Here is a 13,777-nt window from a genome sequence, read left to right as displayed (position 1 = left end):
CGAACTACTTCTGTTTTCATCTACTTGTTTATGTAAACAGCTTTCTTAGCATTCTCACTGAACAAGGAGAAGCAGAATAGATTCTGAACTTGTATCATTTTTGAGGTTAGTCATCCCCATCCATGGACATAGGTTAACTTTTAAAGGATTTTTAAAGAAAATGATAAAATGTCTTTTTGCTTAAAATGCTTAAAAATGGTTTGAGTTTGGAGTTCTATTTGGTACAAAGATAGGCTAAGTCATTTTCTTTGAGCATAGCTAGAGAACTTCTGGACAGTTGACATGTCTGTGCTCCTCTAGTAGATTGGACACACACTGAGACCTAGACAGGAAGGTGCGTTTGGCAATCACGAACATGTCTATATCCGTCAGATGCTGATCTCAAAAGCAGCAGTTGAGTGGCAATGGAATGAAAGTTTTGGAAAAATTATAAGATTTTAAAAAAAGGATAGACATTGGAGTTCAGCGTCCACTAAGGGAGGCCCAGTAAGCATTCCAATTTCAATGGGGACCATAAAGGATGTCATCTGAGGAATAAGAATTAATGCTGAGGACCAGTCCCAGCTTGGAGAGGGGTTCCTGAGAGAAGGAGAGTTCAAGAGCGGGGGGTGGGGGGGAGTCAAATTGAGGAGTGAAAACTGACAGACTGTTCTCACAGTGTTCCAGACAGATCTCTGCTTGAGACAGCTCTCTTTTGCTATCTGGAAAACTCATCTCATGTGTACCAAAAATCCAGTTTTTTTTTTTTAGATTTATTTTATTTATTATATATAAGTACACTGTAGCTGTCTTCAGATACACCAGAAGAGGGCATCAGATCTGTTTACAGATGGTTGTGAGCCACCATGTGGTTGCTGGGAATTGAACTCATGACCTCTGGAAGAGCAGTCGGGTGCTCTTAACCGCTGAGCCATCTCTCCAGCCCCCAGTTTTTTATCTACATATCAATTCAGTCATTTACTCCAGGTTTCCTTTTGATTATCACACAAATCATCATTCTATGACCTTTGATTCTTAGAAAGAGACAACAAGTACATATTTTTAAAAGTTGCAAATGAACTCAGAGATCTGCCTGCCTTCATAAGCACAGACAATAAATTAGCTGGATGGGCTCCCATCCTAAGATTACCATTTCTACCATACCTGGGGGCAAACTAGCTCTGTTCCAGGCTGACCTTGAACTCAGGAACCTGCCTGCCTTTGCATCTTTCTGACAGGCTGATGCATAATGGAACTGCCTCTGTTCTTTCAGATTCATGAAGCACCTCATACAATTCACATTGCATTCTTACATTTTACACAGCTGAGAAATTATATATTTTTTAACTCATGTTTTCAGAGTCTTTCCTATAGCCTTAAGGGCTGTCCTGAGGCCTTAGCATTTACCATTTTGACGAAGGACATAGACATACCCTTGCCTCTCAAATTTCTGCTGTCTCTGACTCTCTTGGAGTCATTAACTTTGGCAGGGAGAATATTTCCTGAAGGAAGATCATGATATGTATACACACACACACACACACACACACACACACACACACACACACACACACACACACATGCCTCATGCTCAGCAACTGTTGATACTCCTGGAGGCACATGCCTGCTGTCTCTGTTCCAGGGGTAGGAACTAGATCACACCATCCCTTCCTGGCTGTGCAGGACTTGGCAAATTAGGTAGTATAGTGGGTGCCATCTGTAATCTTGTGTTTTTCCTGCCAGCCCCAAGTTCTGGGAATAGCAGCTCTGAGACTTAAGTATATTTACAAATGCCTGGGTTAAAGCTTTGCATGTTCCCTGCCTGGCTAGATTATTCTAACCTAACTTCTGCCATGTGACTGGTTACTTCTGCTCAGCTTTCAGTATCTCTCCTTAAGGGTTGAACCCTTCACTCTATTTCCTAGAAATTCTCTCTTTCTCATTGCTGGGTGTCTTACCTTCTAATCCTGCCTCAGCCCATTGGTCAAAGGTTTTTTTCTTGTCAGGTGAATGCTTTTACACAGTGTACAAGAGATTATCTCTACAATGTGGAAATCGACAGGAAGGAAAGGTTTTATAAACACAAAGTTGAGTTTTGAATAACCTTTCTCCTTCATTATACTATGGTGGTCTAAGAGACTTCCGTAAGTAACAGTGCATGCTTTCCAGAAGAACATAGCATGTAGAACATCACATGATATCTATAAGTTTTTATATGTAATCTGCAACATCCAATAAAGAATAAGAAAACAAGTCCTGACCACCATTCCAAATCAAGAGGAATAAACGAGACGTGGCCTCAACTCTACAAATGACCCAGACATTAGTCATGCACTTTGAAAGAACCACACAAAAAGAACAAAATGGAAATGTTCACTAGCACACTAGATTTTTTTTTTAAAGGTAATTGCAGGACTGATAGTTATCCAGGTTAAATGTGAAGAGGCAAAAGGTATAAAGGCAGAAAGCAGTGTCAAGGACACAAGAGATATGGTGACAAGGTACAGGAGAGGAGAAGCAGAATGGGGGAGAAGTAATATTTATACTGTCAGCATGTCTAAAGGACGGGAATATTAAATGCCTCAACAGAAGGTGATATCAGAGGGAAGCAAAGGGATGAAAAGCAGCAGAAAGGAAGCCCGGTAGGTAAACATAAATTGACAATATTATTATAATCTTTTTATTAAAAACATCCATGGAGAGTTAAAATGCATGGAAACAGAAGGCAGAGGTTTTATTTTTTTTTAATTAGCCCATCTTTACATCATCTGGAAAGTTAAAGAAATTAAAACTTACAGCAAATGCTAATGGGTCAACATTTTATATTTCATTTTCTCAGGCTACTTTGCAAAGACTATATGAATAGCAAGCTAAGAAAAGAATAGCACAGTCATAATACTTACTGATTCAACAGAAGTCAACGGCAGACAGACAGACTTTCAGTACGTGTGGAGTACAAGACCATCAAATGTCAGTCGCTGGCCTAATACAACGATATTAGAGAATATATTAAATATAATTTTACTAATAATTTACTAAACATTTTAATTAATTTGAATGGTTGCATTGGGTTAAGTTTGAAGGTAGTTAAATCTAGCGTTCAGTGATAGGACAGAACTCACACTTAAGCAAAGTGGCACCAGAAAGGTGTGTGGGAAGGTGTCTGTATAGGAGACAGCATTCTGTTCCCCAGTGTGAGTGCTGCTTATATAGGCACACACTGGGTGAGAATTCACCCATCTGTACGTTTACAAATTATCTCAGCTTCGGGTTTATAGTAAACTTTTTATTGTGTTAGGAGGAGTTTTGTTTTTTAAAGCTTAATTTTCTTTCAAAGAATATGTGTGTGTGAGTGTGAGTGTGTGTGTCTGTGTTTTGAGCTGAGCAAACTCCCCTCATATGCTTTTCCTCTATTTTCCTATTCCTCACCCTTTTATAAGTCCACGTTGTCATCAAAGGAAATTTTATTTCTGTTCACACACACACACACACACACACACACACACACACACACACACACACACAGAGTTTGGTGAGGAGTTTGACCAAATCTCAAATTTCTCTTTTCAAAGAACCAACTCTTCATTTCGTTCATTCTTTTGTTTACTTTTTTGTTTTTAATTCTATTCCTTTCTGCCCTGCTCTTCTGCTATTTTTTGATCTTCTCCTTCTGGTTTTGCCTCTTTATATTTCTAGACCCTAGAATGCATGTCATTATGTTATTTACTTCAAGGTTTTATGAGTTTTTAAGTAGAGGCACTTGTAGCTGTAAACTGCCCTCCCAGGACTGCTTTCATGGTATTCCATGGGCTCTGGTATGTTGTTTCTATTTTCATTGTGTTCTTAGATTTAAATATTTTTCCTTCTGGATTTTTTTCAACAATAATTCATCATTTAACAGTAAGCTAGCTGTCTGATCTCCATGATTTTGATAATTTTCTATTATTTCTCTCCTTGATGATTTATAGATTTACTCTATGGTGGTCAAATAGAAAAAAGAAGTTATTTCTATTTTCCTGTATTATTAAGACTCACTCTGTGACTTTGTACATCATTTATCTTAGGGGAAGCACCATCGACAATGGCGATGAGTGTATACCTGTAGCATGTGAATGGAATGGTCTGTAGGTGTCTGCTAGGTTAACTCAATCTTTGTATCATTTAGCCCCAATGTGTCTCTGTTTTAGTTGGGGTGACATATATATATATATATATATATATATATATATATATATATATATATATATATATAAATGTGAGTGTTATTAAAACTACCCACTGTTATTGTGTTAGGGTCAACCTGTGAGTTCATGTCTTGTAGCATTTGCTTTAGGAAATTAAGTTCACCCATGCTTGATATATATATATATATTATATATATATATATAATATATATATATATAATATATATATATATATATGCACTTAGAATTGTAATGTCCTCTTGCTGTCTTGTTATCTTAACAAGCATGAAATGTCCTTCTTTATCCCTTCTGACTATTTTTGGTTTGAAGTATATTTTGCCAGATATATGAATAGTAGCACCTTTTGGGGGCCTTCCATGGTGTTCTCCATGTGCTTGAAATACGTTTTCATCTTTTCTCATTAAAGTAGTGTCTTTCTTTGACAGTGAGGTGTGTTTCTTAGAGGCAACATATTGATGAGTCTTTATTTATGTATCCAAGCTGTTAGTCTGTGTCCTTAATTGGAGGACCGACATTAATATCCAGAGTTACTATTGAGATATGTGTATTCATTTTTGTCATTGTTTGGTTTTATGGGAGTTTTTGTTTGTTTTTCCTTTTTCTATTCTTCATTTGATTAAATACTACATTAACATTATTTATCTTTTTTCTGTGGCTTCATGGGTACATTTGTCTTTCTTTTCAATCTGACAAATTATTGCTAATGTGCCTGCTTAGTGGCCAGAAATTCTTTAACCTGCTTCTAGTAGCCTCAGTTGGCATCGCTTGTCCTACAGAACTTGAGACATGTTATTCTAAGCTCTTCTGGCTTTTAAGGTTTCTGATGCAGAATCAGTTGTTATTCTGGTGGATCTGCCTTCACTAGGGTGTTTCTCTCTTGCAGTATTCAGTATGGCTTCATTGTTCTGTACATTTTATGACATGGAGTTTCCTTTTCTGATCTTACCCATTTGCTGTCCTTAATGCTCTTATACTTGAGCATGTCCTTCCCTACATTTGGAAAAATTTATTCTGTGATTTCATTAAAAATGCTTTATATCCCTTTTCTATGAGAAGACTTTCCTCCTTTTCTTCTTATGACTCACGGATTTGGTTTTCTCACAGTGTGCCATATATCTGTTGTGCTTTTTAATATGTTTTTATTAATTTATTTTTATTATTGAAAGGCTATAAGAAGGTTATTAGAAGGTTCTGACTCCCCTCCCTTGTTCAAGTCCTGGCATTCTGTCTTCCTCATGATCAGTTCTATGATTAAGCTTTCTACTAAAACTTTTTATTTACTTAATGGAAATTTTTTCATTTCTACCAGTTCAATTTAGTTTTTCTTTTGTGTTTCTCTCTTAATTTCCATATCCTGTGGATGGCTTTTTTTTAATGTTTGTATACTCTCTTCATTTATATCCCCCTTCACTTCTTTGAACATATTTCTAAACATTATTTTGAATTTTACATCTCTCTCCTTGGGAGGTATTCCTGTGGAGTTGGTAATTTTTAGAGGAGACACGTTGCCTTGGGCATTTATGTTTCTTTTAGTTTTGCATTTAGTATCTCTCATCTGGAGTTAGACCACTGGTTGAACTTTTACTTCACCTTCATTCTGTCAGTGGGAACACTTGCAAAGTTCAAGAGGGACTAGGCTGTAGTAGGGTTGAGGTGTAATAAGCCTGTGTGTGTGGCACCAGGCTTAAAGGTCCTAAGATTATAATCCTATCTGCAACAACAAGTGAGACGTAAGTAGCTCTGTGCAATAAACCAGACAGCTCACGGTCGCCCATATGTACCAATGTGGAAATGAGTGAAGGTAAATAGGGAACATAAGGCTTAAAAGAATGAGAACAGGGATACTGAGGATGAACGACAAAGATGCCTGCTTCTGAGCATGAGGTAGGCAAGTGGACTTGATAGATCAGTGGACTAAAAAAAAAACGAGGTCATTTACAGCAGAATGGCTGGCTAACTTCCATCAGATTTCCCCCTCTAGAAAATACTTTAGGATCAGTTGCTTATTACATACCCTTGCTTTTAATAAGTTGCTTCTAATGCAGCTAGCTACAGTAGACTAGCTTTTGTGTAAATATGGCGTCTAACATGCCAAGTCCCCTTTTAGAAAGGAGGCCCATCCCATACAGGAAGGGACAACCAAGAACATGGCAGCTACTCCCTTGTAGATGTGAGAACAGATAGAGCTTAACGGTGATAGTTAACAGTACTTGAGACACCTGCCAAGGTCAGAGGGTGGTAACTGTGGTGAAATGACTAATGACTACTGGACAGTCAACATCAAAGCTGGAGTCTAAGACGGGCAGAGGGGGCTTCACTATCTGGAACTGTGTAGGCAAAACATGAACCACACATGATCATTTCCATGGTTGGGTGAGGGGGACAGCTGGGTCCATGGTAGCCCAGAGAAGTAGCCAGTCACAGTGGACCTCATTCTTTGTCCACTTTATGCTATGGCTTCATAAAAACCCCAAAGAAAAATAAAAAAATATTTTTCTTCCTCTTGGGACCCCCCTACCAACACTTGGGAGTTTCTCTTTCTTTTCTTTAATTTCTCACTTTCTATAGCCATTTTTAATAAACCCTACTTCCACTTTGTATGCTCCCACAAGAGTGTGTCATTAATTTTTCTTGGATGTGAGACAATGAACTCAGAGCCACTATGTCCGGTCAATCTTTGAGGTCCATGAGTCTCAGGTGCCTTACGTCATATACAACTGAGGCATAAAAGGTTCCATCAGCCTCAAAAACCTCTGCATCATAGTCAGGCTCACAGGGTGAGCCCTCTGTGGAAAGACATTAATAATGAAACAGAAGCAATCAACAGTGAAGCCCCAATCACTCCAGGAAATAAAGGGGAACTGACTGTGCTATATATATTAATACATTAGTTACTGTATGTGTGGTGGGGGTAGGGAGCAGCATAAGACTAATGGCATTGGATTGGTAGAGGTAAAGTAGAAGTCAATGTAACTAGAACCAAGAACAGTAGACCAGAGTAGGAGAGGGAGAGGTGAGGCAGTTTGGGCTAAAGGTAGACAGAAACAAGAAGGGTAGGACGTGCCATCAGGTGATGTGCTGCAGTCACAACTCGGGATGCTGAGACATGGAGAGACCTCTACCAATTGAGTCGAAGGGAAGAGAGGAGAGGAGAGGAGAGGAGAGGAGAGGAGAGGAGAGGAGAGGAGAGGAGAGGAGAGGGACCTGGAGGGGGATGGGGAGGGGGAGGAGGACCTGCTACATTGAAGTTGGATATTAATTAAACAATGAAGCATTTTTGAAGGAGAGGGATCTTCAGGGACTATAGCCTATGAATATTGTCTGGCCTAGTTGCTGGATTCAACCTTAAGAGAGCTGCCATTCCTTCCCCGAATCCCCAGAAGTCTTTCTAATTCTTGGAAGTTCTTTTGTGATGGGTGGGCCTGTTCTTGCCCCCTGAGTCTTCTGTCCAGTTCGTGGGTAGTGCTTCAGGAATGGGGTCTTGAACACTCATCATGCCTCTAGGTATTCCTTCAGAAGCCTGATTCCAATGCTGGTTAATTCCTGTTGGGAATGCTGCTTTGGAGCCCATGTCAAAGTTTCTGGGCAGATTCTGTCTTGGACTAAATTCCAGCACATTGAGTCCAGCAGCTTTGATTCAGTTTTGTTTTGTTTTGTTTTGTTTTGTTTTCCTACTGTCTAGCAATACACTGCAGGCCAGGTTGCAATGTACAGTCCTGTGACACTTGCTCTGTGTTTTCCAAGATTATGATTCACAGTGAGTCTCAGGCCTCAGAGTCCCGTTGAAAATGGTATCTTGCTGATGCTCTGTTGAGCGCAGGTGCCAAGTGCCTAGGGCTGAGCACCAAGTGCCACATGCTCAGTACTGAGAAGAGGGTTTTCAAAATGGCACCCACCAGTGCCCTGCTGTGCTAGATCCGTTTTTGGTCCAGTTACTGAAAGTACAATGCAGTTTTCAGTTTCTCTGGTCCCTGCTGGAGTTGTGGGCTCTCTGGGCGAGGCGAGCTCCCCAAACAAAGCCCAAACAACAGCTCTAGGAAAGTCTCTGAAGTCTAAACCCGCTTTTTCTCTGCAAAATTCCTCATTTTGCTTTGTTATTTCAGCCAGAAATATTTGTGTGTCATCACCTCTTTTGATAGCTGCCCTTGGTCTGTCATCAGACCCCAGCTATACTAGGCACAGGCTAGAGCAGGACTCCTGGGTTTGCCACTCGGGAAGGGAGGGGTAGAGTCTACATCAAGCTTCAATAGAATTTACTGCTGACTAAATAACACACACTAAAATGGAAAGTAGTTGATTTTAAAAAGAAATAACGAATCCAAACATTGTAAGAGTGGGACAATGACACGTCAGGAAGTACAGATAGGAGCAAAGCCATATGACAACTTTCCAGTGATATACAATAGTTCTGTTAGTGACATATCCCAACAGGAACGCACCCCTAGATGAACCAGAGAGCATATGTGAAAATATTTATGTCTGCATAATCCATACCATTCAAAAACTGGCAACAAACCAGTGTCCAGCTGCTGTAGAATGGATAAATACAGCGGTCCCATAATGGAACTTTTGTGTTCTAGTTGGTATATTAAAAGGACGTTGCAAAGTTATCGCTCAAGCATCAGCGTTTGGTTTCTCCTAAGAAACACAGCAGACTCTTGTTTTTACAAACGTGAGGTCAATTTGAATGAGCCATAATGAAAATATTTAGGTTTTCCAGATCCCCTTCATATCACCAATTAGGAAGTGTCTGTTATAAATAATAGAGATCAGGCTAAAAATGAATAACGAAGAGACTTGTTTGGACCCCTTGGGAAGTATTGTACGTGGTTCTAATGCTTATCGGTGTCCCTTTCGAGTGCATACCCTGGGTCTTTCCACTTGGCTTTAGTACATTGACTTTGAAATAGTCCTGCTTCTTGCCTCAGTTTTTTTTTTTTCCAAGGCGACTGGCGTGAACCCAGGATCCTGTCTTCTTCATAGCCTACATTCCACACCAGAGACGAGGAGCAGAGCCCACAATACCTCTTTATCTTTCCAATAGAAGCAAAGCTCCCCACCTCATGCTCCTCAATGTCAGGACTGGGTCACATGACCAACGCCACCTGAAGGAGCAGCAGCTGAGTGGAGAGCTCTCTTCCTGGAGTGAAAGAGGGCTGGGAGGAGGGCAGTTCCATATGACTTCACTTTGGATCACTACTAACATGTTTTATCAAGGCAGCTTCCCCCCAAATGTGTTCTAGCTGACATTGTATTATGTTTATTTTCCATCTTTTGTTAGACATAAACGTGCTTTCAGGCTTTACGACTTTATAGTCTTACAATTCGTTCCTAGAAGTGATTTGTCAGGCAGAGCAAGACTACAATAAAACTGCCAGAATGTTGCTTTACAACCTTTCCCTCAGTGGATGAAGACTCCACTCCAAGATGTATGTCTCATATGGCGTTCCTTCCCGTGCTTTTATGGAAAGATTAATTGGAAAGTTCAGGAAATAAATGATTGTTGAGTTTTAATATGTACAGCATTTGTGAGATTAAAAAAAAATCTCACGATGCCCTTCCTATCCTGTCCTTCTCAGAGAAGCATCCCCCTTTGTCTAAGGTCATTTGCACTGTCTGTGATCCCCAGTCAGTCACTTGGAAGCCATGTTGGTTTCCAGGTGGATTGTGAAGTTTCTCAGCGCTGTAATCAAGTAACTCTTACATTATGCAATAAAGGTGCGGAAACATACAAGGAGTAGTTTAAGGGATTCAGATATGTGGGAGATAAGCTACGAAATACTTCCTTTAAATAAAAAAATACTCTAAGAGACTTTAATTACATAAATTTTACTATTTTACAATCTTTTGTTGTAATTGTTCTATTTTATTATTTTTAATCTCTTACCATGACTAATTTATAGATTAAATTTCATAGGCATATCTATATATAGAGAAGCATATATGCATATAGAGAGATATTTATATATTATCATTTGTCTATATTGTTTATCTATTCTATCTTCTATCTTTACCTATCATTTGTCTATTCTATCATCTATCTATCTATCTATCTATCTATCTATCATCTATCTATCTATCATCTATCTATCATCTATCTATCTATCTATCATCTATCTATCTATCATCTATCTATCTATCTATCATCTATCTATCTATCTATCATCTATCTATCTATCATCTATCTATCTATCATCTATCTATCATCTATCTATCTACCATCTATCTAATCTATGTATAGTACAATAGAAGACAGAATGTGTCACGAGGAATGTGATGTTATGCAATCCATCGTTTGAACATCAAAGACTCTATTAATGCAAACTAAGGTGGCTACAGCATTACTAGGCAACATCATCTCATCTATGTGGCCCACTATTGACTGATGCAGTCCATGAGTTTACACAAGGGTTTCTATGCTCTCTGTAGTTCCTAGTATCTGTGGAGGTCTGGTATCCTCAGAGGTAAGAGGGTGCTGTTGTAAGCATTGCTCTAACACAGGTCATGACCCATAGTGGACACTACAGTACACTCGTGGTTTGCTAATCAACTTTCAAAGCAGTTTTGAAGTAAATTAGAATAGAATGAAGTAAGTATCCGTGTGTATTTACTCACGATTTGGTGACACTTTTGTTTCTACTGTGAATGTGCATGCCACTGTAGTACCTTATAGAGCAAAAAATTTTTTATAAGTGAACATGTGTAAGCATGTGTGTAAGCATGTTCACACAGGTATGCAGTGTATATCTGGAAGCCGGAGACTGACCTCAGGAGTCTTCCTCAGTTGTTCTCTATTCTTTGAAGCAAGGTTTTTCAGTTGGACCAAAATCTCACCAGTATGGTGAGTCAAACCAGCCAGTTTGATCCAGGGCTGCCTGGTTGCCCCTTCTGATGACTGAAATTAACGGCATGCTATCATGCCAATCTGTTAGTTATGTGGGTGCTAGGGATTTGAACTCAGATCTCCACTCTTATGTGGCCAGGACTTCACTTGCTGATCTATCCCTCAGCCCTACAAACAGTTATCTTTAAATACTGTCATACAGAAACTCTTGAGCATACCGCCTGACTTCTATTTTTTTATTCGATGACAAGCATGTTAAGAGCAATAAATTACAGCAGCGAGGGAAACATGCTTGATTTTCTCCTGGCCTCAGTGAAAATGTGTTCCTGGAAGTTGTGAAGTATAGAATTTTCACTGTTGTTAATAACTAGCCTGTCAAAGAGGTTTTCGTTTCCCCTGTGCATCAATTTACATAACCGTTTTCTTTCAAATTTACAAGTGGTTAGGTTTATTTTTAGTTAACTATTATGATTAAATTCCTAATGTTATTACCTGCGATCAGATTGTATTAATCGTGCTTAAAACTTCTTTGCTTTTTGGAAACTATTGAGATTTTATTTATGGACTAAAATATGCTATTTGCCTAACAATTGTGTTTAAAAATTCACATCCAATGCTCATGAGATTAAAAAATGTAAATTCATTGAATTCACCCCATTGATAGTAACACCCAAATTCTACAGATACCTTAATCATTCTCTCTGTTTGTTTAGGTCTTTGGTACAGGGTTTCATGTAACTCAGGCTAGTTACCAACATTGTATAGCCAATAGACAAAACTTGATTTAACTCCTGATTCTCCTGCCTCAGCCTTCCAAGTACTAGGATTGTAGATAGGAGTCTTCATTGCAGACTATCTATTGTATTTCAAACTAATTTCCATTTAGGTCAAAGTCTTGTAGTTACACTACCAAGATTCTTCTGTGTGTGCATACACATGACAGGTAAGCAGTAATCTATATACATAACTGTCTATGGGGAGTCATGGCTCCTTCTGACTTTCTGTATGGTTGTTTTAAAATGAAAACACTTGGTTTTGTCTCTTGAATCTCATCCTTTTTTATTTTTATACATTTTGATATTTGTTTTATAAAAATTGATGCTTTTTCTTCTTTTAGTGATTTAGTAGTGATTCATGCACAACCCCTTTTGCACATCCATATCTTTTATGCTAATGAGTTAGTCTTCCTAGGAGTCCCTCTGCTATCTTTGCATCAACTGGAACCACAGGGCAGATGCACTCAAGAGTGCCTGACTACCTGCTTCCTGGCAGACCCCTCCCCATATTTTATGTCCCCTACTTTTACTCTCTTCCACTTAGAAGCCCATTTTCCCTGAGCTGCAAGCAAGAGCTACATCCGGCCTCCAGACCCCTTGGTTTGGCATTTCATGGTTTCAATTGTTTAGAAGTTCTCTGAATGTTAGCTCACTGTGATTTCTTTGTCTTGATGCCCCACCCTACCGCAACCCCTACCTCTATCCCCTATAGCTTTGGTTGTGTCTTTCACACTGTGTCATGGACAAGGACGCAAGCAAGACTGTGAGGAGGAAAATTATGCTCCTCACTGAATTCCTATACCACCTAGGAAGTGGGCACCACACATCAGACTTCACACAGCACAAAGTTCCCCCTTTCCCATAAGACTAGACTCCGGACTGCTCTGAGGAGGAGACACTGGCTGATTCATTTTTGTTTCCTCTGCCTGAACAGTTCATAGTAAATGCCAATAAATATTTGCTCAACAAGTAAACTGAGATTGGCTCACCCTCTGCAGCCCTGTGTTTGCGTATTCTGACTAAGTGTCTTCTTCCTCCAGGACAACATCTGCTGGTCTGAGAGTCTGCAGTAGAAAACTTGAGCTGGTTCACGCCAAGTTTTTAACTCTTTCATTTTGGGGAGAGGGAAGGCAAGTTCAAAACCCTTGCTTTAACTCAGTGAAATTGGCCTGCTGTTAGAACTCTAAAGTCCAGTTACTCTTTATCACAGGATAGTGAAATATTTGTTTTCTAATTTCCTGGCTGTCAGATACTACCCAACACATTGTCTCTTGAATAGGCAAAACTACTAGACTAGAAGATGGTGTTTATGAAAAATCTACAGAAAAATGAGATATTTCGGTATACTAATTGATATTTATATTCTTTCTATTGGGGCAGTTTCTGTCAAGAGACTCTAATATTACATTGGGATGACATTTAAGATACTATTTCAGGGAAGCAGAATTATAATTAAATATACTACTTACCAGGAATAAGGTTTAGTTTATGAAAAGGTAGAAAAATATTTTGACTGATGTGTGTATTATGGAATAGGCTCTTATCCCAACTCCGAGTATTGAAGACAATAACTATTTTCCACCTTTTTTTCTTGTTAGGCTGTGAAGTTGAGATTCTTGGTGTCAGACCAACTTATTGCCTAGAATACAAAAATGTCCCAACAGACATCAACTTTGCGAATGCAGTTAGCGATGCTCTCGACTCATTAAAGTAAGTGTCCCAATTTCTTAGCCAAAACATTGTTATTCCTTGTGATTAAAAAATTGTGTGTGAGTGTGTGTGTGTGTGTGTGTGTGTGTGTGTGTGTGTGTGTGTGTGTGTGTGTACAGCAGAGGTAGGTGTCTGCAGAGCACAGAAGAGCGAGTCAGATCCCATATAGCTGGAGTGGTAGGTAGTTGTGAGTTACCTGACATAGCTTCTGTGGAGCAAACTCTGTAAAGAGCACAGCAAAGACTCTTGTTTTGTTTTGTTTT

General features: G+C 39.1%; 1 protein-coding gene across 3 annotated transcripts in view; it reads left to right on the top strand.

Annotated features, from left to right (window-relative positions):
- Nucleotides 1-13,777, top strand: part of Enpp6 (ectonucleotide pyrophosphatase/phosphodiesterase 6) — a 128,233-nt gene that overhangs the window by 63,148 nt on the left and 51,308 nt on the right. For all 3 annotated transcript variants that reach the window (NM_001415078.1, XM_008771259.4, XM_039094524.2), the window contains exon 3: nucleotides 13,403-13,514. In NM_001415078.1, coding sequence (NP_001402007.1) covers nucleotides 13,403-13,514 — 112 coding nt within the window. The remainder of the gene's footprint in view (nucleotides 1-13,402; nucleotides 13,515-13,777) is intronic.

The sequence above is a fragment of the Rattus norvegicus genome, chromosome 16 (genome assembly GCF_036323735.1).
Source record: "Rattus norvegicus strain BN/NHsdMcwi chromosome 16, GRCr8, whole genome shotgun sequence".
NCBI lineage: Eukaryota > Metazoa > Chordata > Mammalia > Rodentia > Muridae > Rattus > Rattus norvegicus.
Note: the sequence above shows the minus strand (reverse complement) of the source record. Positions and strands in the feature narration are given on the sequence as shown.